The 26,588-nt window shown below is 43.7% G+C and overlaps 1 protein-coding gene across 8 annotated transcripts in view; it reads right to left on the bottom strand.

Annotated features, from left to right (window-relative positions):
* NTM (neurotrimin) overlaps positions 1–26,588 on the bottom strand; it is a 963,501-nt gene that overhangs the window by 103,489 nt on the left and 833,424 nt on the right. For all 8 annotated transcript variants that reach the window (XM_023185888.3, XM_023185889.3, XM_023185891.3 and 5 more), the window contains one exon: positions 25,223–25,348. In XM_023185888.3, the coding sequence (XP_023041656.1) occupies positions 25,223–25,348 (126 nt within the window). The remainder of the gene's footprint in view (positions 1–25,222; positions 25,349–26,588) is intronic.

Raw genomic sequence — 26,588 nt, 5'->3', positions numbered from 1 at the left:
GGCCCATATAGAATAGTGTGGAACTATCTTGGAAAATCCACCCTGTCAGATGTCGATGCTTATGGTGGGGTGGTCTCTGAGCCCCACGTGGCTCAGCCTGGATTACCTCAGCTAATTGATAAACGCCCAAGGGACTTTTGCAGGGCAAATGAGTTAGTGCTACATAGGGAGAGAAGAAAAAGAAAAGTAGGAAAGAAAGAGAATTTCCTTTTGATAGTTTTGTTTCTCCTATTTTAGTGCTACCAAAAGTACTACATTCTAGGCATCTGCTTATTCTGAAATGTGACCACCTTTCAATCCAGTTTACGACACAAGAGGAAGAACATTCTGGAGGCTGAGATGCGTGATGATTGGACACATACACGCATACACACACGCACATGCACACACACCCACACCCACACACAGTGAACACTTAAAGCCTGATGGGGGTTTGATAACCCACCTTGCTTCCTATTGATGCATCATTGGAGGCTCCAACATTTCTCATCTCCTTGAGGGGTCAGAAGATGATTCTAATGGTATTTAATGAAGATGAAAGCAGAGATGACTCCCCCTGCATTAGAAAACCCATGTGGGTTGACTTTAGAATCTGGGCTTCATTCCAGAATTCATCCCATTGACAGCTAGGGAATGTCATGAATCAGACTACGGCTACAACAGAGTCTTCAGATCATATGGGCCTCTCTGCATCACAGCAAAGGGAGAACCACATTAATACAGGCAGGCATGTTGCCTGCTGGTTCACCAAAGGCCTGTCCTGATTTAATTAAATATCTGTTTCAGCTAAAACATATCTTACTGGAATCTAACATTGAAAATCTATTTCTAAAGGCTCAGTTTATGACTATAAGATTGTCACAAACACATATTACACATTTTTAAAAGTATCAGAGTTATGCAGAAGAATATAAATGACACATACTTCCAACAGTTAACAATAGCAATTTTTTGATGTAAAAATTGAGGTTCACTTTTGAAGTGACAAGATTTCAGAGTCCATCTAAATAGAAATCTCCATGACAGAGTGGTCCCTTTCTCTTCTTGTTGAAATCATTATTATTATAACATGTAAAGTATTTTTGAAATTATGAAATTGTAATTACAGGATTCTGAGAGGTCCTTAGGAGATACCTAAGGAATTCAAAAGAAATGTAGTAAATTGGGTAGGGCTCATTTGACCATGATCTTCTGGTCAACTTAAGGCATGCCACCTCTGCTTCACAAATAAACTTTCGCTACAGAGATTCCAGACAGAAAACAGGGAGAGAGGGTGAAGAGGCAGGGAGAAGAGTTGGTGATGATAAAATATGGGTTTGAAACCAGCAGAGGTAAGGAGCACGTAATGATACGTTTTGGTTGAAGGTGCTGATTGATGCAACTGTGCTCCTCCTGGGAAGATGATGGCCCCCTCTAAGGCAGTAGTAGCGAAGACGGACTCAGGTGCTGCCACAGAATGCTGTGTGCTACAGAAACAAACCAACCAGTGCCACTATCCAAAAACAAACTTCCTCATAGGTAGAACCAGAACCAACAGCAGACCAGTGAGCATAACCAAAGATCCATGGCAATAATCAGATTTTTGTTAACCCCAGAAAAGAGTGACTCCTAAAAAGCCCAAGTGGGCAGAGTATAGAATTGTTTGCATAATGAAGATGGAGGCAGAGATGACTAGTCAGGGGCGAGGCAAGAAAGTGTCTTGTTGTAGCTAAGGTTGAAAATAAGGTGAGCCATAGCTGTCAAGTGGAACACAACTTCTACAAGACAGGGAGGACCCCTGGAGGGTGGCAGGGGCCACTCTTGGAAGACAGCGAAGTGGGCATCATTTGGAATGGATATGAGAGCCATCATCATTGCTACTTCATGGAGTGCTGAGAAAAGGCACCAAAAAGGGAGTACGGAGTAAAATAAGAATTTTAATAACAGTGTTGAGAACCTTCAGGAGTCCATCTTCATGCAGTGCAGGGATTGGCATACTTCTCTAAAGGACCAGATGATAAGTATCTCAGGCTTTGCCAACCTATACCTACAATCTAGTTGCAACTACTCAACTCTGACATCGCAAGACAAAAGCAGCCATAAACAAATGGGCATGGCTGTGTTCTGGTAAAACTTTATTTAGAGACAATGACATTTTAATTTCAAATAACTTGCATAAGCCACGAAATACGATTCTTCTATAATTTTTTTCAACCACTTAAAATATAAAATTCATTGTGAGCTCACAAGCTATTTGTAAACCCACCTGCCTTTATCTGCCGATCCCTAGTGTCATGAAATGAGACAATAAGAGTCAACACTGGCTTTGAGATACTTAAATCCTTTGGAAGTCAAATATTCTGGCCCCATTCTTTTTTAATTTTTATTTATTTTTTTAAGATGGAGTCTTGCTTTTTCATCCCGGCTGGAGTACAGTGGCGTGGTCTCGGCTCACCACACCCTCTGCCTCCCAGGTTCAAGTGATCCTCCTCCCTCAACCTCCCAAGTAGCTGGAATTACAGGTGTGTACTACTACACCTGGCTAATTTTATTTTGCATTTTTAGCAGAGAGAGGGTTTCACCATGTTGGCCGGGCTGGTCTTGAACTACTGACCTCAAGTGATCTGCCCACCTTGGCCTCCCAAAGTGCTGGGATTACAGGCGTGAGCCCCTGTGCCAATCTGGCCCCATTCTAAAACTGGCATCAATCTCGTTGTTCCTTTTGCCTGGTGATTTACCTTTTAATTCCTGCACTGCCCAGCTGTGTCCTAACGTTCAACTCTGTTCACTTCCTTGGACTCCATTCCACCGTAGCATTTGTGAAATGGTTAGGTGAACTTTCAGATTAATTGTGCTGTGTAAATAGATGCAAGACTTAGCAAACGATAATGAGAACAAATGATAATTGCTGTTATTATAACAACGGTCATAAACACCGCTTACATTTTTTGCTTTTTGAGTCTGTGTTGCAAAAATGTAAAAACACCTTTATCTGAGAAGATTGCTCTGTGGTGGGTTCACACCTCTCCTCTCTGCCTTTTTTATTTTCTTGGCACTGCCCAAAAGAATATGCATAATTAATACAAAACTTTTAATAAAGGACAATGTGCATAATGTGTTCATGTTTACAAAGCACCTCCGACGTATTGTTGCTAATCTTCATATTCTGATCCTGTTTTACAGATGAGGTAACAAAGGTTAAGAGAGGTTAATTGGTTTGTTAAGAGTCATCCACTTAGTAATTGGCAGAGCAAAGAGGCAAACCAAGTGTTCTGACCAAAGTGCGCTTCACTCCCTTGAGTTCCCTGCCCTCTCCTCTAGTTGTGTGTGAGCTGGGACATCAGGTTAAAAGCTTTCCTCGCCCAAGTGTAGACCATGGACAAGCCAGTTGCAGCAGCGACAGGTGGGCGACACCAGTGCGCCTGGGTCCCAGTTCCTTTCATGAATGCTGGATGATCAGTTGTCAGCTTCTCCACAAACTCTTTGCTTTCTCTCCTCCTTCTCTTCTCCCCTAATGTTTGTCAACCTGGTATATATCATCAGATGGTAAAATAACTTCCACTCACCCCTCTGAGCGCTTGGCAAGCACCTCCCTTCCTTTCCTTGCACAGTGGGAAGTTTATAGTCAATATGAATTGTAATTGCTCTGAAGGGCTGACTTCTCAGCACTCTGCAGCTGCAGAGCTCTCCCAAGCGAGACGCGGGTAGAGTGACAACAACGCAACGTGAAGTTTTTAATTCCCTTTTGTGTCTCCCTGGGATCTGGAAAGAGACACTGCTGTGAACCTCCTGCCTCTCTTGCTCTGCCTTCCACCCGCTTGGCAGCTACATCGCCTAGGGAGGGCAGCAGACGGGTCTCCTCCCACTGTGCTGCCCTATCCATTAGCTAGGCAGAGGGGAGAGCTTTCATTTGAAAAGTGCATGGAAACAGCGTCAGAGCTGATGTTTAAATATCGCATGAGGACAGCAGCATCTTGATATTATCAAGGCCTGTGGACAGCACTGACTCTATTCCCAAGTTACTTTTTTATGGAAGTAGGAATGAAGGAGGCTCTTCACTGGGCAGACGGGTATCCAGCTCATAGCTCATAGCAAAATCCACTTTGTGGAAAGTGCTAGGAAGTTGCTTACCCAGCAATGACAAAAAACATATCTCAATTCAAGATTGGACCATCACATTTTGAATAAAGTACCCTTTTAGGACAGAAATAAGAATGTATCCATTTATGTTTTGGTTTATTAAAACCTAGATCATAGTATTACTTTCAGTGAAATTTCAGTCACTTTCTGCTCCCTTAATTAAACTTCTGTGTCTATGCAAATTGGAGGCTGCTAATTGTAAATTTATCCTTTTACCTGTAAAAGAAAGGATGTTAAGAAAGCAACAAGCAGTCATTCGCTATCGCTATTAAATGGACGTTAATTACGAGGCTTTGAAATCCACTGGAAAGTTAGAAGACATTATGGATTTCACTTGAGGGGACACGGAGACTTGGAAACAGTGCCAAAAGAAAATGGTAGTTCTTGTACCAACAGGTCATCTACGAATAGTATAGGCCAAACTCTGCATTAGAGAAAATGGAGTATTATGGAAAGGTCTTGAAGATGAACATTTGCATCTTAGCTTGCCACATCCGGCACTTTACTCTGTGCTATAAACAGTATGTTCATCTTTAAGATTAAGATGACACATTGCTGAGGACAGGAATAACTACCAAGTCTAATGCTCACTCTGTATACCACCTGTGATGTCACCACTCTGATGATACTTATTGAGCATTATTATTACTGTTATTATTAGAGACAAGTGTCTCTATCACACAGGCTGGAGTGCCATGGTGAGTTCATAGCTCACCGCATCCTCGACCTCCTGGCCTCAAGTGATCCTTCTGCCTCAGTTGTGACTACAGGTGCACATCACCACATCCAGCTGATTAAAAAAACTTTTTTTGTAGAGATGGGGGTCTCACTATGTTGCCTAGGCTGGTCTCGAACTCCTGGGCTCAAGTAAGCCTCCTCAGTCTCCCATTGTGCTGGGATTACAGGCATGCGCCAACACACCAATCCTGAGCGTTTGTTTTATATCTGGCTGGGCATGCATTTCCATGAGTTACCTCACGTAATCCTTACAACAAGCTAAGATTCTACATCCTATCACAGTCTTAACTTGACAGAGGAGACAGTGAAGGCTCCGAGAGGGTGGGCAAAGTGCGCCGGGAGCAGCTGCTTGGAGAGTGGTGAGCAGAAAGGGAGCCCTGAGGTTCATGGTTATGCCTCTGGTTGAGCTCCAGGCCCAGGTCCTGGAACCCAGTCCAAATGCAGAAAAGACAGCTGCCGATGCCGCCAGACACATCCAGGAGCTGGGTGCAGGTCCCAGCTCTACCTCTGACTTGACCTCCAGGAAGTTAACTAACATTTCTGCACCTCACTTTCCCTATTTTTTGAATATGGATAATAATAATACCGTTATTACCTACTTCACAGTGCTGCTCTAAAGATAAACATGCTGATATAGGTAAAGTGCTGGCAGATAATTTAAACAATGAGAAGCCTTTGCTGCTACTGTTTATAATCGTCTTTATTAGCTTTGCTGTTCCCCACTCAGCATGTCTCCCTCCAATCAATCCCTTTGTACTCGAATGGGAAGATACATCGACTCTCAGGCCTCAGCTTCCTCTCTCTTAAAAGCTGTACTTTCTTACAGCCCAGCTCCTAAGTAACTTATTTGTGTTTAATTGTCATTTATATTAGACACAGAGCTAATTAACCTTCTATTGGGATTCTCCTGTACAGGTTAAATGACTTGCTCAAAGCAGCCCAGATTCTATGACAGCAGTTGCCATGGAAGGAAGGTTGCTACTCTCTTGCCTATATGGCAATAGATGAAGTAGCTACTTTAACAGTGGAATTTTTAGGTATAGAATAATGAGGGCAAAAGAGGGTGGATGGCTCCTTGAGTGAACATGCCAAGACTTGCCATGTGGTCCTTCTATCCATAAAGGTGACTGCTGCTAACCATTTATCTTACATGGTTGAACCACTTTCCTCCCCATAGCCAGACTCTGGGCCATAAAACATGACATGATATGCAGTAGAACAAGACAAAACACTAGCTTCTGAATCTATAGATTGTCATGAATTCAGACCTAGTCCAACACAGTTTAGAAGTCAACTTTCCTTGGGGAATTACGAACTCTCAAAACTTTGATCTTCTTTTCTGTAAAAATACAGTCAATAGTCGTACTAACTGCAGAGAGTTGTTTGAATCGAATGAACATATGAAAATCTTTTAAAACTTAAAAATCGTAAAAAATATAAACTACATGGATTCTAGCCAAAAAGAAGGTGATATAATTTAGCAACGCCTTCAGTAACTAGACTGATTCATCTTGAATTTTCTTGTTAGTATTGAAACAGAATAGGTAATGAGTTCAGAGTGAAACCTCTGGAACCAGCTTGCCTGGTTAAGTCTTGGCCATACTGCATGTTAGGGTGCACCTGTGAGCAAGCGGTCTAGTGAGTGCTCTGCATCTCGGTTCCCTCATCTGCAAAAGAACAGCAAGAACAACTACATCACAAGGCTATCAAGAAAATGGAGAAGTTCACAAATTGAAAACACTGAGAAGAGTATGTGGCACATAGCCAAACCGCCATAAAAATATCAGACACTATGCAGAGGATGAAGAGGAGGTGAGAAGGAGGTGATTACGGTGATGAGGATGAGGATCCCTCTTTCAGTTATTCATTACTCACATGGTTAGAATCTCACCATTTTAGGCAGCTGCTATTTCCCTAATCATAACCACCTTCATTTTCGGGCACAGATGACTCGTGCCTAGCCTAAGAATCCAGGCTTACTGGAAGGTCCTAGGGTTCCTTCCTGCTCTCCACATGACAACAGCGAAGTGGGGCTCCCATCAAGAGGTCCTGATAACGATGACAACATGAGCAGCGCTACTCTGAGGATGTCATTGCCATGACAACACCTGAGTGACCCAAACCAAGAGGTCTAGGAAACTGTGGTGATGCAGAGAGAAGACGTGTCAGCACATGGAGGAACGTGACTGCTGAGAAGCAGGACAGGGGCGGGTCAGTGTGGGCAGCTGGAAGCAAAACTAAAGACAGCAGAATGATGTGGAGGAAAGCACCGTGGTCACTCTCACTAATTTGCTCCAAATTCTCAAGAGCCATGAGTTTTGGGTAGAAGGCGGGTGCAGAGAGGGATGGAAGCTACTCTCTCCTATTCCACATCTTACACAATGTCCTATCAATCAACTGGCTTTCCCTCTCCAAGAAAGCAGTGCCTCTAGGGCAATGGTGGCAATGAGAATGGCTTTGCTAGGACTCTGAAGAAAAGCATTTTGGATGAACACCCAGGAAGTCACCTGCAAGCCAGGATTAGGTGGGCAAGGTATGGCGGCAGGTACGTTTTCCAGGTTGGGGAGCTCTCCCTCATTCCTAACATTATTCAAGCCTAAACACTGAAGCTGCCTGCTTCCTCTGCCCACTTGATTTAGAATTCACAGCACTGAGGCAGCAGGGATGTTCACAGAATTCCCAGGGCATGGACCTACATAGAGTGGAGGTATTTTTCCCAGAGCCCTACAGCCCCGAGAATACGATGTGGGCAGTGTTTGTCCACATTACTGTGGCGTTGGGTTGCCCCTGTACTTCCACTCCCTTCAGAACTTCTCCTGGACAAGGAGGGGACTTCACTTGGACACTCGTGTGTGGGCCAGAGGGGTGGCTTCAAAAGGCTAACTTGATCCCTACTCTGGCATCTTTTTTGAAAAAAGATACATTAATACGCCCCTGCTTCAGGTGAGCATCTGGTCATGCAGGGTTAAGTAAAAGCCAGACTTTGAGAACTTCTGCCCTGGTCCTTGGGGAGGGACTGGGGATGAGCAGAAATCATTCTGTGTCCCCTGCCCCTTCTTATAAGCTGGTTCCCACTCCAAGCAATGTTTCCCGTAAGTGCCACAACTATCAATCCCCAGTGGAATCCTCATTAGGGCTGGCAGCAGATAGTCTCACTTCCAGACAAAGCACCTAGTGTCAGCCACAGTCAGTTGCTTTAGCAACATAGTGACTTTCGTTCCAAATTCCCAGAGCACCCAAAAGTCACACATAAAAATTTTGAGGTCATTTGGCTGAAGATCAAAATGTATAGATTGCTCAGCAAGCAGAGGCCAATCTTGGCTAACTCTTTCCCCTATTTTATCTGAGGAAGAGGAACAACTGAGAACACTGAGACAAGTAATTACACGGCAATAATAGCCAGTAAAGGATCAAGGGATATTAGGCTGCTGATTGTACTTTAGAGAAAAAAAACCTGAACTCACAGTCTCCTGCAACCACTGACCCTCCATATTCTGCTTCTCTTTGTAGTGAAACTTCTCAGCAAAATTAATTACTATCTCAACGTTTTTAACCCATTCTCCCTCTTTCTAATTAATCTTTTATCTACTGTCTTCATCAGAACCCTTCTTTCCAATGTCTCATGCGTATAAGTGCATTTTGCCAAATCTCAGTCCTCATCTCCCTGGACTTTCAAACAACGCTTGTGCTGTAATCACACCTGCTTTTTATGAAACATTCTCCTTGAATTGGTTTTGAGATTTTCTTCTCATCTCCCAATTGTCTTTGCTGGATCATCCTTTTCCTGACACTGAACTATTGGAGTGCCACTGTTCCTGACCCACAGAGCTGTTGTCTACCTTCACTCTGCATGTGGGATAGCCAGCCTTTGGCTCTAAACACCATCTGTATAGTTAGGATTCCCATATGCATTTTTCTAGTTCCCTGGCATAACCAACTATCTACTCACATTTTCATTTGTATATCTAAAGGACCAAAGTCCTTCCTACCACAAGCCTGCTTTTCTTGGAGTTCTTGATGGCCAAGAACAGTATATTACCAGTATGGTATACACCAGCAGCCCAGGCCACAAATCTTATAGTCAGTCTTAATTCCGAGCTCTTTCTCACAAACTTTATCTAATCAATCAATGAACTTTCTAGCTTAGTTTCAGAATATATTCCAGATTAAAAATTGTCTTATCATTGTAAATCTTACCACAGCAGTCCATGACATCATCAATTCTTAATGGATGAAATCAACAATATTCTAACTGGTATACTCACTGCTATCTTTATTCCCCCTCCCCTCCATCTTTCTCTTCATGGTTAAAATAATTCTTTAAGGACTAATATCCAGAATCTACAAACAACTTAAACAAATTTACAAGAAAAAAAAAAAAAAAACAACCCCATCAAAAAGTGGGCGAAGGATATGAACAGACACTTCTCAAAAGAAGACATTTATGCAGCCAACAAACATATAAAAAAAACCTCATCATCACTGGTCATTAGAGGAATGCAAATCAAAACCACAATGAGATACCATCTCACAGCAGTTAGAATAGCAATCATAAAAATGTCCGGAAACAACAGATGCTATAGAGGATGTGGAGAATAGGAACACTTCTACATTGTTGGTGAGAGTGTAAATTGGTTCAACCATTGTGCAAGATAGTGTGACGATTCCTCAAGGATCTAGAACCAGAAATACCATTTGACCCAGCAATCCCATTTCTAGGTATATTCTCAAAGGATTATAAATCATTCTACTATAAAGACACATGCACACTTTGTTATTGTGAACTGTTCACATTAACAAAGACTTGGAACCAACCCAAATGCCCATCAATGATAGACTGGATAAAGAAAATGCGGCACCAAACACTGCAGGTTCTCACTCATAAGTGGGAGTTGAACAATGAGAACACATGGACACCAGGAGGGGAACATCACACACCAGGGCCTGTCAGGGGGTGACGGGCTAGGGGAGGGAGAGCATTAGGAGGAATACCTAATGTAGATGACAGGTTGATGGGTGCAGCAAACCACCATGGCACCTGTATACCTATGTAACAAACCTACATGTTCTACCCATGTATCCCAGAACTCAAAGTATAATAAAAATAAATTTAAATAAAAAAGGTAAAAAAGAAAACATTTATTAAATTATTTTGCTCTCCTGCTTAAAATGTGCTGGTGTATTTTTATTAGAAAAAGTCCCACAATTTTGCACATGGTTTTCATGTTCATGCATGAACTGGCTATAGGGGCTCTCGTCATCGCATCCTACATCACTTCCCTGAGCATCAGAATTCTTGCTGTTCTTCATATGCACCAAATGCATTCCCCACTCATGGCCTCAGATTTGCAGGTACCTCTGCCTGGAACACCCTCTCTTCATACGACCCCTTGCTGTCTCATCTCGCTTGGGTCTTCAGGCTCCGTGTTGAGCTGGCTTTCTCATAGCACTAAAGTCACTCTCTAATGAAAGCAGCTCCTCCTGGCTTTCTTCACCCATGTCTTTTTTTTTTTCTCCATGGCACTATCTCTCCCTGGCATGGGGTTGCATATTTATTTATTGAATATTCACTCCCATACTGCAGCCTGATGAGGCAAAGGCTGAATTCACCATGCAATCTGCAGCACCTAAGTACACACTGTCGTGCTTTAGCTACTCAATAAATATCTATTGAATAAAAGATGATTCATTCTGCCTATTTATCATATATCTGCTGTATTCTGTCATTTCTGTTCAATCTTATAAATCCCTCTTCTCTTAAAAATATGAGTCTGGAGTTGTTATGATCATTTTTGTAGAAAAGAGAGCTAACCCACATGGATCAGTAGGCAGAAATAAATCAGATATCAGCTAGTCCATAATACCCTACCTATTGCCACACAGGAGAAGAGCTGGACAGAGAACCCCTAGTTCTCTCAAATAGGCAATGAGAGAGGCCAAACCAGAAACCTGGTAGACCTTCTCAGCCTCTCCTCCACCCTCACTCCCATCCCACATTGGACCAAGCATCAGGTTCTGGTAGTTTGGCCCCCAAAATATCTCTAAGCCCCACTCTCTCTTCTCCACTCCCACTATCTCATGACCTCTCCCCTTGACCTTTTACTGTCTTCCTGAAGATTGGTCTTCTTACTGTGGACCACAGGAAGACTTGGCCTATGGACAGCTACCCACTTACTACCACTGCTGTACTTTCAGGGCAGGAAGAAAAGGGGTTTCTGCCCCGCTACACACACAGGTTGCAGCTGAAATCTGTGAGGTGAGGTTTCACCACCTTCCACCGGGAACACATGGGATTAACACCAACACAACTCATCTCTGATTGCCAGGGTGCACACAGGCATGTGCATCCCTTCCTGCTCCCCCAACATCATCGGGCTCTCCAGCCTGTTCATTCCCCTAGTAGAAAAGAATTCCCCCTTCTGGCCAATCTCTCACTCTCCCCCACCTTCCACACCCATCGACTGGGCTCTCTGGAACATCCGCAACATAAGCAAGATGCTCCCTGAGACCATCAGCCTTCAGGCAGAGTGCTCCCTGAAATGCCTTCATGTATTGAAACCCAGCTGTTTCCTGAGGGCAGTGCCTCCTCGGTAGCTTTCTCAAGAGGTTGCTGAGTTGTTTGTTTTGGCATGCAGAGGTTGGGGCTATGATCCTCCTCAAGTAAAGACCTTTTCTCTTTCACACTTTGACTGAATAGCCCTGCTCCTGCTGGTAGAAGCTCCTGTCACCTGGCAATGTTGCTCCGCCCTCTCTTTTTTTCTGCCAATGACTGATATCCTGAGTCCCTCAAGATTCATCGAGGGCTTTGACACTTGGCTCACAGCCCGACTTGTGACTAGCCTCAGCCATTACCTGGGGTGACTGTAACGCTCCTTGTGATGAGTCCTCAGACACCTGCGCCATCACCTACTTGGCCTCTTCCTGTCATGGGCCTTCCCCTCTGCCTCAGCCATAAGCTACCCCCGACATTGGCCTGAACTTGTCATTCTTTGAAATCACTAATTAAGGGACTGCCATTTCTGACTCGAAACTCGTGTCTTTCCAGCATGCTTGCTCAAGTACTCAAACTATAAACTCATGTTTATTTTATTCACTTATTTTTGAAACAAATATGCATTGAATGTGTATAATCTGAGAGGCAAATTGGTGCTAAATATTGGTGAACACAGCAGTGAGCAAGGATAGGCACGCTTCCTGCCCTCATGAAGCTGAGAGTCTAGTGCAAACATGGAAGGTTTTAAATAGGTTCTGTTGCCATGTAGCTATGTTGATGTTCCTTGAGCATGCCGGCTGGGTCCTGATGCCATGCCTTTGTAGTCACTGTGAACCCTGCCAGGAGTACTCCTGCCGAGCTATCCAAATGTCTGCCCCCTTTTATGAGGTATCTCCTTCATGAATCCATCTACCCACTCTATTTAAGACTAAAATTCCTCAAACACACGCCTGATCATCTCTTTGCCTCTTACCCTAAAGCAATTACTATAAAACATATTATAAGGCTTCCTTATCCATGGGCTGATTTTCTCTCCCTCCCACTAGCATACAAGCTCTGGGAGGCCAGGGCTTTGGTCTACTTTGTTCACTCACAGATCTCTAGTACCTCAGAGAGTTGCCCTGCACACAGTAGGTGCTCAGTAAACAATTACTGAACAAACAAGTTAATCAAAATTGCTTTACCAAAAGGTTTTCCTGGGGACAAAATCCATACCATTTTCCTTGCTTAAATCCTTTTCTGGACTGGTCTGTGTTGAAATAAATCAATCAATGAGGGAGAAAACCATTTGTCCTTTTCTATCATGCAGACAACTGGCCAGATCTTCAACCACAGTCACCTCAGCAAAGCACTCCATAAAGGGCGAGGCAGTGATGCAAGGAATTAGGGGAGGAACAGCCTCCATGGCTACAAATCAGTTAAACAGGGGGAGTCCTGAATCTATTATGGAAGAACTGTAAAGTCCAAAGTCATTCTGTTGAACTCGGGGTTAGAAGGGGGAAAAGGAGTTTGTTTTTCAGGGTGGGGTACGTGGCGGGGAGGGCAGTAAGCAGAGAAGAACCCACCACTGCTGGGTAGAATAAGGGGCAAGATGAGCCTCCCAGGGAGGGACCACATCTTCAGGACTCGGGGTTCTAGCACCATAGGCAGGCTGTGGCTGTGCCACGGTATTTGGAGAGCCAGGTAGCAGGCTGGGGCCTTGATCTTAGAGGAACTGAGATGATGCTCTGCTCAATCCCTTTCAACTGTCCTGGTTCTGGAGAGAAAAGCATTTTACACAGCTAGGAAGACGAAGAATGCCAACTCCCAGAAGGACAGGTGGGGAAACCGAACAGACTCAGATGAGAAAGCACACACATACCTTGGAATCTGGCAATTTCTTTTCATGTCTAAAGCTGTTAAGGTATAAAACAGTCTTATAATAAAAATCAATGCACAAGACACAGCATTATTTGAGGGAGTGATAGTATTTAACATGAGGAAAACATAGGTCGGAGGGAGGCTGTGCCTGTCCCGTGTGCCACAGCCATCCAGATGGAAGAGAGGAAAGAGAAAGGCTGACTCAGTTGGAAGAGCTCAGCTGCCAGTAAGGAAGAGGTCCAGTCTCTATGCTAGGGTTCTGCCCTTTGCACTGAGGTGCTCATCTCCAGACCTACCGGAAGGAGCCTGAGGTTGCTGGGGAGGGTGGAATATGCAGAGACCCGGCACACAGCAGAGCCTGGAGTCCAGCGCGAGGACATAGGTGCGGGTAAATTTGTAAGAATGCTGTGAGTGTGCACAACCCAAGGATTGGGTCCCCCAAGCTGGGAGGTGGGATGAAACCAGAGAATAGACATGCCCCAGAGAGCAAGATGAAGCAGTGGGCTACAAATCAAGCAGGAAATCAATATACATTAAACAATATGGATTTTTGAGTCAAAAAGACTTGGATTTGAATTTCACCTTTGCTACTTAGTATTTGTGGGCAAATTCCTCCTCCTGCCCCCTGATTTTCATGTCTTCATCTCTGAAATAAAAATAATGCCTACTTATTTGGACCTCCATGAGAATTAAGTAACATAATGCTGATGAAGAAGACTGCTGGGCACAGAGCACATTTACACAGCAGCAGTTCTCAAACTTGAGCGTGCACCACAATCACCTGGAGGATTTGTCAAAATCAGGCTTCTGGACCCCACCCTTATATCTCTAATTTGGTAAGGCTGGGGCATGAACTAGGTGATGCTGGTTGATGCAATGGTCCAGAGACTGCTCTTTGAGAACTACACTACCCAGCACAGCAACGAAGCCCCTGCACTCTGGGGACAGACCGACGGCCTGGCTTGGAACCCACGTCTGCAATGTGGTGCTGTGTGACCTGGACCCATTAGCCTGATCTCCCTAAGCCTCATTCAAATGGGAAAACATATTAAGTTTTCTCATTGATAAGGTGGGCTAATAAGAAGATCTGTCTCGCCTAGTTGTGAAGAATAGATATTACTATGCGTAAATGTTTTTAGAAGAGAGCCCCCCACACTCTTACGCATCCGCCAACTGTTAGCTACTGTTATGATTGAATGATACTGCCTCTGCTGCTATTTAGACTCCAGGAGAAAGGCAGTCGTCACAGGTCAAAACAAGACTCAGGATCAAAAAGTAGGCACAAAGTCAGAACAATACACCTGAGGACCTAGTGATAAGGACATTTTCATTGGAAAGTTTCTCCGAGCTTGCCTGGCAGTGCTTGGAGGGCCCTATACAAGAAACTCCCCAAGCCTGTAGCTGGTCTACAGCAGTATGACTCGAGGAGGTCCCCTGGTTGTGACGGGCAGTGAGACGTCCCACTAAGGACCTTCTCATACTCCCCGGGGTGCTGACTCTTATGGGCACTGGTTGAGAGATGGGGTCTCCTGCCCTGTAGGGGCTACCATTTTAATGAGACTTTGCATCTCACTGAGCTATGGCTGGTTGGCTTCTGTGGGGAGGATGATACAATCTCCTTGCTATTATGTTTCCTTTATTTGTTCCATCAAAACAGTTCTGCATGGTAACGGTCACCAAGTATAGGCATAAATAGCTTAAGCCTCTGGAGAGTGTGGGGGAGGACGCTGTTAGCAATGTCTGAATTCAGCAGACATCTGATTCTACAATATTTTTCAAGGGTTTTAAAATAATTGGGTAAAACCACAAACAGTGTCTGTGGTTTGCACTCCTGCCCTCGGTTTCTAGAATGAGGCTTGATTTCATATGTTCTCAATTCAGCACATTGAACTCATTAATTTCCCCACTAGTCTTTTTATGATTTCTCTCTTCTTTGAAGTAGGAAGTTACACAGCTATAATAATGCTTTAAACCAGATCATAAATATTAAACTTACAAAAACCCTTATTGACACTGGCAAATTTTACCCTAACTGCATCTATCTAGCAGTAATTTTACAGTTAAAGAGAATGACAGAGTTAAAGAATGATCTATAAATGTCTTCCTGGTTTTTTTCTCTCCCACCTTGGTCTGCCTGTCTGTGTTTAAACCACTTGCATAAGGAGTTTCTGGACACTTTTCCCCAACTGGAGGTTGTGCCACTGGTTTATCTTGGTGATAATTAATCGCTTTTTTTCCTGCATAGATTGGACCTAATGCTGTATGTTTCACAGCTACTCTGAACAGGAAGCTGGCCACTTTCCATTATGATGCAATTATTTTTTGTTCTCCCACCATCAGTGACTACTGTAATATCTTTTGCAATGGCAATTACTTGGCCCTCCTGGGATAGCTTCTTGGGTACTGGGAATTTTAATCAAGCACCTATGTTAATTAGAAAATGGTGGAGACGAGAGTGGTGCTGATTAAGCACCTTTGAATATCTATCCATTCTGGCAATGGACTGAGTTGAGTTTTTATAAAGATTCAATCTTTTCAGAAAAAAATAACTTGAGTTTCCTTCCCTTCTGTTCTTTTCTCATGGGTGTGAGTGAAGAGGAGGGGGCTGGCTAAAGGTCTGCAAGCTATCATTATTGGACACATACTATGCGTTGTTATGAGGCCAGGAGCTTTCCGCTGGTGCACATGTTTAATCCTTGCCATATCCATGTGGGAAGGTATTATTATCTCTATTTCATAGAGTCTAAAGCTCAGACTTGAGTACAGATGAGGAAGACAGTGTGGGGGAGGGCCTTTTCTTATGAATTCCCTTGATTGGCTTGGGAAATATGAGAGGATCCACAGTCAAAACTGATGCAAAGAGATACATTATATTATATTACATTTAATACTATAATATACACATTAAATTAAGAGAGACTTAATTTTAGAAAGGGACTGAAAATTACATCTACAGTATCAGATATTTCCTCATTCCACAGTCATTTACAAGACCCCAAAACAACTGGTGCTTTATCAGACACTAAAAATAAAACAAAATGGTGTTAGGGCGGTCCCTGGCTGCCATGATCCCTAGCATGACAGGAGTAATCAGAGGCCTCTGAGTACCTGTAAGAGGTGCCACAATTGGAAAAGGATGCAAAGTGCTGTGGGATCTCAAAGAAATGGGTGAATCAGCCTGCCTAAAGAAAGTCACAAGGGGCCTTCAAACTGGTAGCATTTGGGTATGGTCTTGAAACACGGGTAGAACTCAAACCAAAAGAAGTAGGGGGGATGATGGAAGGAGAACAAATGGGCTGTGCAAAGGCGAAGACATCTAGTATGCAGAAAAAGTCAAGTTGTTGGTGTGACTGTGGTGTGTGGAGCAAACGAGGTCTAGAACCAAATCATGAAAATGCTAGGGTTCATTCCAAGAAGCAAGAATGAAATTAATAAAGAGGCACATCTTCAGAGAGGTTTATCACTACCCTAGCATGACGCAGCCAGTGAGTAGTGCAAGGGAATACAAATCCCCTTGGACCTGCCTTCAAAGCCTATCTCTTTCAGACACATTGCTGCCTTCGCTCATGGAAATGCAGTCATTGTTAGTAGCCGAAGCCTCAGAGAAGAGCCAGGCATTGCTTAATGCTCAGACCTGAAGGCCCAGTTCTGGTCCTGAAGCAGAAGAATGAACAAGATGGATAAATCATACTTGGCCTCAGGAAGCAGATACAGAGTAGACACACTGACTAGTTCCCCTACCTCCCTCTGGGAAGGAATAACAGAGGGAAAACTCTTTCTATTAATTGCCTCTTCTGGATTCTGATACTCTAGCAGAAGACAGGCAGGCAGCTGGCACTGCAGGAGATACCCTAGGTAGAGAACCTGCCCTGACAAATAGCAAAAAGACGAAGATCTCCAGTCTTGTCGTACTCCCTAGGTCCCTGTCTCCCAGGGACTTGGGTGACTTCCAGATTTCACAGCACAGCCAAGACTAAAGAGTTAATTTAATCACTGAGGCCCCTTCTTGAATTATTGCAAGGATTTACAGTCCATATTGATTACTGACAGGGCAACCCAACCAAAAGGAGATTCCAAGAGTTGTCTAGAATTGGCATAGATGGATTTTTAAAAACCTTTTGCTTTCTCTCTTTCTCCCTTTTTCTTCTCAGTCCTTTTGTGTTGGGTGGTTGCCCTCTGTGGGTAAGGTGACATCGTTAGTTCCGTTTTGTCCTCTTCTCCCCTCCCCAGCTCCTCTTTGCTGAGGAAGTCTTTCTCCTCTGCCATTCGAATGATCTCAGTGCCACATGGGGCCCCGGATGCTGGTGCTGACAGGCTGCTCATTAGTGCCAGGGTGCTGCAGTCAGCCGATGGCACGCCAGAGCTCTGCTCCTGACACTTTTTCACAGAGCTGTCACTGGAGTCATGGAGCCTGCCAGCTCTGGTTGAACTCAAGCTGTGATACCTCTAGTGCCAATTAGTCCTTTAGTGTCCTGCTTGGCTGGGGAGAAGGCCTTGTCAGTGCTGACAAATAGGAAAATAGGTGGATGTATGGTGGGGTGAGGGTATTGGGGGAGGGGAGAGGGAGCATGGGGCTCAAGGCATTGGCCAGGAGAAGAGCTCTTATCCAAGGGTCACTTTGCCCTCATCAACTTGGTGCCTTTTAAAAGGAACAGAGCAGCCAAATGTCCACTGGACCTCTTCAAGTAGAATAAGAGAACTGAGGTGGGAAGGAAGAGATCTGGCAGCTGAGGAAGGTTACTGAGCCCTGCCGGTATGGAGAGTAGGGCATGCAGATGTACGCACTTCATGTTGGGTAAAGAGAAAGGCTTGCAGAGCAAGGACTTGGTTTGGAATCCAATAGACCTTAAGGCTCTGCTCTAATTCTGCTCCCAGGGTCTTTATGTGACCCTAGGGAAGATCTCTTTTGATCTCTAATCCACCTTAATTCATACACCAGGAGGGAGAGAGAGGGAAGGAAAAAGAGAGAAAGAGAGAACCTGAGAAAGACACACACACACACACACACATACACACACACACCCTGAGAGAGAGAGAGGGAGGAGAGAGAGAGAGAGAGAGAGACAGAAGACGCACAAGAGTGGAACTGAATTTAAAATACTTTTCTTTTTTCTACTGATTGATTTTTTTCTTTTCTTTTTTCTTTGGTTAACCTATAAGAAATGGCAAATTTTCACATACAGTTGAACTAATCCCCCTTGTGATATCGGGATTGCCTTAGGAAATCATGGCTGGGAGTCATCCGGGGTTTAGACACAAAATACTTGGAACAGCAAGGCACCAAAAGGGCCAGATGCCCACTAGAAGGGCCAGATGAAGAGAGATTGCAATGAGTCAGCCATGACAGCAGAAGGGAGCTCATGGATGAACCACTGTCCAAGTCACCTGTGAGCCTTCTCTCTTCTTGCAAAAGGAAACTTGAAAAGGAGTTTCTTCTTCAAGGACAAGTCAAGTCCTGCCACAGCAGGGTCCCCTCAAGGGGACTTCAGAAAAGGCTTGGAGATCCTGTGAAGAACACAGAAAATGTCCTGGAGACTCTCCAGCAGGAAACACTCCAGGTCTCCATGCCAACATCAAAGTGAAGGAGAACTCCTCAAGGATCGAGATAGTCTTTGAACTGGGAGAACAGGCATGCCCCTTTGGGGCATTGGCAAATATCAGTGCTTGTTCACTGAACTGACCAATATTTCTTAAATACTTCCTAGATGCTAGGCATTGTGCTAGAAAGAAAATCAAAGAGAAGTGAGATGCAAACTCTAATCTCAAAGAGTTCATGGGACAGGAACATTGCAAATAAACTGGAAATGAGGACATTTCTGTGAACAGCTCACAGGGCTTTGCTGAACCCCCCTACCAATATCTCAGTATAACATGTTCTCTGGGTAGCCTAGATGAGGTTTTTATTGTCAGTGTCTTGTTTGATGACAGAAAGGTAAAGGTAAGTGCACCCAAGAGGGGAGCCCCATTAGGACACTCAGTGATCCCTGACTGCAAAGGGATAGTGACACCCACAGTAACGAGACTCACTCCTTCACCTGAGTTTCATTTTGGGATCCCAGGAATGTGGCAATGTAGGAATCCTAGCCTTGTCTTTAAAGCTCTTACAATCCAATAGAAACCAGTAACATAACAATAAGGCTTTCAGAATGCTTTTCTATGAAGAGTAAGGTCCTACACAGCATCTTTTGGGGTATATTGAAAGAGATCATGTTTCCATTTACTTAGCAAAGACTCAGGAGAACCAGATAGCATTAACGTTGTTCTAGTGGAGACAGAAAGCTGAGAGTTTAAGGGCTGTGCTAAAAAACACATTCTTGAAGGTATGGATGTAGACAAAGGGCAAAGCACAGAGTCATGACACCAGGCACAGTGGGCAATTGGCTGCCCTGTTCCTTTTTTCTACCTACAGAAGGTTGGGGTTCCACCGATGGTGCCAATGCACCTAGTACCCTATGCTAGCACTTACAAGGACTCCAGCTTGGGGTCAATAAGCCTTTATGCGGATAGAGATGGCTCCTGCTAGTGATAGTAGATGGGGGCTCTTCCTCCTTAAAAGACCAAGGTCTCTGCAGATGCAGACAACATATGCCCATCTCAAAACAGGTGTGCAGAGTCAGGGCAGGAATCTGCAAAAAGTTAACTGGCACAAGACAGGGATGGCCTCTCTCACCACTCCTATTCAACATAGTGTTGGAAGTTCTGGCTAGGGCAATCAGGCAAGAGAAAGAAATCAAGGGTATCCAGTTTGGAAAAGAAGAAGTCAAATTGTCCTGGTTTGCAGATGACATGATTGTATATTTAGAAAACCCCATTGTCTCAGCCCAAAATCTCCTTAAGCTGATAAGCAACTTCAGCAAAGTCTCAGGATACAAAATCAATGTGCAAAAATCACAAGCATTCTTATACACCAGTAACAGACAAACAGAGAGCCAAATCATGAATGAACTTCCATTCACAATAGCTTCAAAGAGAATAAATTACTTAGGAATCCAACTTAAAAGGGATGTAAAGGACCTCTTCAAGGAGAACTACAAACTACTGCTCAGTGAAATAAAAGAGGACACAAACAAATGGAAGAACATACCATGCTCATGGATAGAAAGAATCAGTATTGTGAAAACGGCCATACTGTCCAAGGTAATTTATAGATTCATTGCCATCCCCATTAAGCTACCAATGACTTTCTTCACCGAATTGGAAAAAAACTGCTTTAAAGTTCATATGGAACCAAAAAAGAGCCCGCATTGCCACGACAATCCTAAGCCAAAAGAACAAAGCTGGAGGCATCACGCTACCTGACTTCAAACTATACTACAAGGCTACAGTAACTGAAATAGCATGGTACTAGTACCAAAACAGAGATACAGACCAATGGAACAGAACAGAGCCCTCAGAAATAATACCACACATCTACAACCATCTGATCTTTGACAAACCTGACAAAAACAAGAAATGGGGAAAGGATTCCCTATTTAATAAATGGTGCTGGGAAAATTGGCTAGCCATAAGTAGAAAGCTGAAACTGGATCCTTTCCTTACTCCTGATATGAAAATTAATTCAAGATGGATTAGAGACTTAAATGTTAGACCTAAAATCCTAAAAACCCTGGAAGAAAACCTAGGTAATACCATTCAGGACATAGGCATGGGCAAGGACTTCATGTCTAAAACACCAAAAGCAACGGCAACAAAAGCCAAAATTGACAAATGGGATCTAATTAAACTGAAGAGCTTCTACACAGCAAAAGAAACTACCATCAGAGTGAACAGGCAACCTACAGAATGGGAGAAAATTTTTGCAATCTACTCATCTGACAAAGGGCTAATATCCAGAACCTACAAAGAACTCAAACAAATTAACACACAAAAAACAAACAACCCCATCAAAAAGTGGGCAAAGGATATGAACAGACACTTCTTAAAAGAAGACATTCATACAGCCAACAGACACATGAAAAAATGCTCATCACCACTCGCCATCAGAGAAATGCAAATCAAAACCACAATGAGATACCATCTCATACCAGTTAGGATGGCAATCATTAAAAAATCAGGAAACAACAGGTGCTGGAGAGGATGTGGAGAAATAGGAACACTTTTACACTATTGGTGGGATTGTAAACTAGTTCAACCATTGTGGAAAACAGGTGGCGATTCCTCAAGGATCTAGAACTAGAAATACCATATGACCCAGCCATCCCACTGCTGGGTATATATCCAAAGGATTATAATTCATGCTGCTATAAAGATGCATGCACACATATGTTTATTGTAGCACTATTCACAATAGCAAAGACTTGGAACCAACCCAAATGTCCATCAGTGACAGACTGGATTAAGAAAATGTGGCACATATACACCATGGAATACTATGCAGCCACAAAAAAGGATGAGTTCGTGTCCTTTGTAGGGACATGGATGCAGCTGGAAACCATCATTCTCAGCAAACTATCGCAAGAACAGAAAACCAAACACCTCATGTTCTCACTCATAGGTGGGAGTTGAACAATGAGATCACTTGGACACAGGAAGGGGAACATCACACACCGGAGCCTATTGTCGGGAGGGGGGAGGGGGAGGGGGGAGGGATAGCATTAGGAGATATACCTAATGTAAATGACAAGTTAATGGGTGTAGCACACCAACATGACACATATATACATATGTAACAAACCTGCACATTGTGCACATGTAACGCTAGAACTTAAAGTATAATTATAATTAATAAAAAAAAAAGTTAGTGCACTTCCTCTTTGAATTCTGATAAATTCAGGAAGGGAACTACAAAGGCATAATGCCAGTAATGATATATGGAAATTATTTCAAACAATCAATGAAAGTGCCAAGAGGTGGCCTTGTAGGCCCTACCTCCCTCTCTGTACTGGAAATGGACAACTGACATTTTCTCCATCTGATATAAAATACTACACAGGGCCCTCCATCTCCTTTTCCACCTGATGGTCACTCCTAAGCTGCCCTATATCAAAGTGTATGAGCCACGTCTAAAAAAGTCCTTAACATTTCTGTACTCCTTTCCACATGGTAGTCAAGACTAGACATACACAATCTAAAGAGATTTATATAAGTTTATCACAAGCAACACCACATGAGTGATAATGAAGGAAAAAAGGACTTTTAAGACATGTACAGAACAAACAAATTAATCTGGAGAGAAAAAATGCAATGAAGTCATCAGGGTTGCGGAAAGAGCTTAGCCCTGATCAGCTCTTCATCCAGGGATTTGGCGGGTTCACATGTAAGAAAGATCTTGATGGAAATGTGATCTACCCTTGAAGAATGACATAAAAGATGACAACAGAACTCTTTCTTTGGAGCCTCTGCTAAGGTACACATCTTCTTCTCCAAGGAACCCCAAGCCCGTCCTGGTTTATTTAGCATAAACCTCCTTTAGGAAATACTACTGGGGAAAGATGAAGGCCTGACTGCTGAGGGTCTCCAGCTTCAGTTCATATTGGGCGCAGTCCAGTGACATCTCTGATCTCCAAATAATCAGTCACTGGGAGGCACCCTGGTGAGTTCCGAGGTGATTTGTTATTGCTTGGCATGTCTCATCAGTTTGAATCTGGGATAGCTAAACTGGACCTGAGATCCGGAAATTGCTGTTCATGTAAATTAATCCACAGGTAGATTCTGATTGTCCTGCTTCTCTTTCCTTGATCCATCTTCTGTTTCCATAGCAGCTAAAACCTCAGTAAAATGGGACACCTGGCTCAGGCTCAAGCAAAAGTTCCCTGGGGAAATGAATCTGTTCCATGGCCACAAAAAGGGAGACAAAAGACTCTAACATAGCCTTGTGAACATCAGCCAGGCAAACCCAAGAGGCCCAAACATCAGAGGGGAAGACAACAAACAATTGCAAGGAGGGGAGAGAGAATGTGGAAAAGAATGAAATCAAAGCAGAAACATTTCAGAGGCTGCAAGAGAAAGTCAAAGCATAGAACAACAACAAAAATAACTTACAGGGAAGTTATAGGCATAAAACGGTAGGACAAAAAGCAGATGCATGCAGGAGAAGCAGGGGAAGAAACACCCAGAAAAGGACAAAGAACTGGCCAGAGGAGGGAAGGAGAAGAGACATCAAACACTAGACAGAGCCTCTTGACATCAGGCACAGGAAGCCTACCCTGATAATAAATGTTCTGCAGACTCCAAAGGCACAGACTGGGCTGGCATCCGCTAGCACTGGGGACGCACATCAGGCTGTGATGAATGGTGCACACTGCAGACTTAGCGTGCATCTGTCTGAATGACCTCTCCTTCAGAAGGGCCCAGGGCCATTCTCCATCACTAATGATCTCATGCCCAACTGAAGCTTCCTCCCCGATTTTGGGCCAGTCCACATGTGAGGTCATTTCAAATGGAGAGATTGGCAGACATGTGACTAGCTTTCACAGCCCCCTTGTTCACAGCGATAGTGTCAAGAATGGTGGCCCAGGACAGCTCCCAGGAATTCAGGTCACACACAACTGAAAATGTCACACCTTCTCTGAGAACATTCATCAGGGCCAACTGTCACTGTCTGGAATTTGGTATTTGGGGCCCTTTCATAGTCTTACTCTGATTTATTAAAATGTTGAAGTATAGTGGACACTGTCATGCACAGCCACCTTCTGGAGCCTCACAGAAGGACGTGCTGCTGGTGGACGGCCCTCGGTGGTCCGCCGCCTGTGTCTCATGTGAAGAGAGACACCTGGCCCGCAGTCACACCTGTTTGGGGATCAGCCTATATTTGGGCTGCTGTGCCAGTGTAGAGGACTAGCTCCATCACCTCAATAAGGGAACCTTCTGAAGGGCAATCCGAGCTTCAGAGCTCCCCATAGGCTCAGCCGAGATGTCCCACTGCACTGCATCACAAGCCAGCTTCCAACCTGCCCAACTCTGTTTCCCACTTTTCCCTTCCATGGCAGTTGAGACCAAAAGCACCCCCAATATGCGTTTTTCATGCCAATCACACACTTTCATCCATCTGTGCACACCTGCATATATATACATCCATAATCACATACACACATTTCACATTAATCAGCAATAAGCAACACAATTAAGGACCACTATTCATATCTCTGCACAAATATCTTCTTTTCAGAGCCCTTCTCTGAAGAAAGCTCTTGTCATTCTGTCAACACATCCTGTTCTATTTTCTCACCCTTAATACCACCTGTTATATTGCATACTCTTTTTTCATCATCTGTCTCATGAGAATGTGAGCTCATGACAGTGAAAACTTCACCTCTTTGGCTTATTGCTGTAACCCTCAGTGCCTGGAAGAGAGGCTGGATTATTGCAAGCACTCAATAAATATTTAAGAATGAAATATTTTTATCTTTTTGGTTCCCAAATAAAAGGTAGCTTAATAATAAATGACATCTTGTCTCAAATTCTAAAGGTTTTAATGTTCAATCCATGAAAGCACAAAACAACACTTTGGTCTACATAACATCTGAGCTTCAGATAAAGTAAATTTTTGCAATTTAGTCACATATTAAGTTATATTTGTTCTCTAGGATCAATCAGAGTAAAACAACAACAAAACCACAGAAACAGCTCGTGAGCAGATTTCTGGCAAGGCTGCAGAGGCACAGACTTGGACAGTCTCCTTTTAGGAATGTGGCCATTTAAAGCCTACCCACCATTATGTGTTTTCTCGCTTTTAAAACAACCAGCTGAACAACTGCCACTGAAGCTTTGTTCCGTCATCAAACAACACGTAACGTCCACCCAGAACACCTTACCGCCATTTCACCCGGAGACAACAGGGGTTAATTTCCAAGGGACTGGAGAGATACTGAGGTATGGATTCTGAAATCTTAGAGGATATGCCTGTTTTGCAGAGAACATCAGTGTTTTCTGCAGAGTGATGAGTATATTACCATCAAGCCATCAAAAACGTAGACTCCTTTGGAGGAGGTATCAGCACCTATAACCTCATACCAAGGGCCCCAAATTCCCCAATTTATCCTCCTGATGCAATGCACCAAACTGTTCTCTTACCTTTGGGGGAGATGTGTCTCCAAGTGACTGTAGGCTCTGGTCTACCCGTTGCTATGCAGGTGAGGCTGATATTGTTTCCTTCATTAATGGAGATATCTGAAGAAATCTCTACAATTTTGGGAGACACTGTGGAGACAAGACAGAATGAAAATAAAAATCCTGCTGAAACATTTCTTAGTTGTCTTCACATGGTAGTTGGCAGAACAGCCCAGAAAGTAAAATATATGGACTATAGTAAGTTAATGATGAGAAATTAGAGGAATTACGTTAAGTATCAAAAAAAGTCTAACCTTGAATTTAGCTTTGATTTTCTTTTATTTAAATACAAAGTCAGGGAGTCCGAATGGGAATAAATTCTACTGCAACACTGCAATAGCTATTCTCCTAGCCTCCACCCTCTTCCTGTATCTACTCACCCCCACCCACCTCCAACACATATCCACGAGCCATCCTCCACACTGAATTCAGCAACGTCTTGAAAGAATGCAATTCTGACCATATCACATCTCTGTCTAAACAGCGCCACTGGCTCCCCATGGCCACCTGGTCATAGCTCGACTCCTTCTAGGCATGAGGCCATGCAGAATCAAGCATCAGCCTACATTTCCATGGCCATCCCCGTGATCCCACCTCTGCTGACTCCCTTGTTGTCTCCAGAACATCATGCCCTGTCTGGGCATTAAGGATTTGGGTCCATATTGCTCCTTATATCCTTCCTGGACAACTCCCAACCATCCTCATTTTTATTTTTATTTTGAGACAGGGTCCTACTTTGTCACCCAGGCTGGAGTGCAGGGGTACAAATATGGCTCACTGAAGCCTTGGCCTCCCGTGCTCACGCAATCCCACCTCAGTCCAAGTAGCTGGGGCTGCAGGCACGTGCCACCATTCCTGGTTAATTTTCAATTTTTTTTATAGAGACAAGGTTTTGCCATGTGCCCAGACTGGTCTCAAACTCCTGAGCTCAAGCAATTCACCAGCCTCAGCCTCCCAAAGTGCACTCTCCACCATCCTTAAGGCCCAAAGCAAATGCCACTTTCTTTGTTGAAACTTTCCCTACCCTCTACACTTCTCTGCCCTTTTGGACACCTCAAATTGCTGCTTCTTCATCCATGTGCCCAGAGCACATTCTATACACCTGGTGGGGAATCGAATAAAACCTCAGTTAGCTACAACCTCTCTCTTTCTTTCTTTCTCTCTCTCTCTCTCTCCTTTCTCTCTCTCTCTCCTTTCTCCACTAAATGACTCCCCCTAGGGAGGGAAGGGGTTCTTTCTAATAGGTCAAGTTGGAGATAGGATGTCTACTTCCTTCAGTCTATTTGGGAACCTTCTGAAGCTTACATTATGTTGTGTTCCTCTACGTGCT

The sequence above is a fragment of the Piliocolobus tephrosceles genome, chromosome 13 (assembly GCF_002776525.5).
Source record: "Piliocolobus tephrosceles isolate RC106 chromosome 13, ASM277652v3, whole genome shotgun sequence".
Lineage (NCBI taxonomy): Eukaryota > Metazoa > Chordata > Mammalia > Primates > Cercopithecidae > Piliocolobus > Piliocolobus tephrosceles.
The sequence above is the reverse complement of the archived record's forward strand: the minus strand, read 5'-3'. Positions and strand labels throughout refer to the sequence as shown.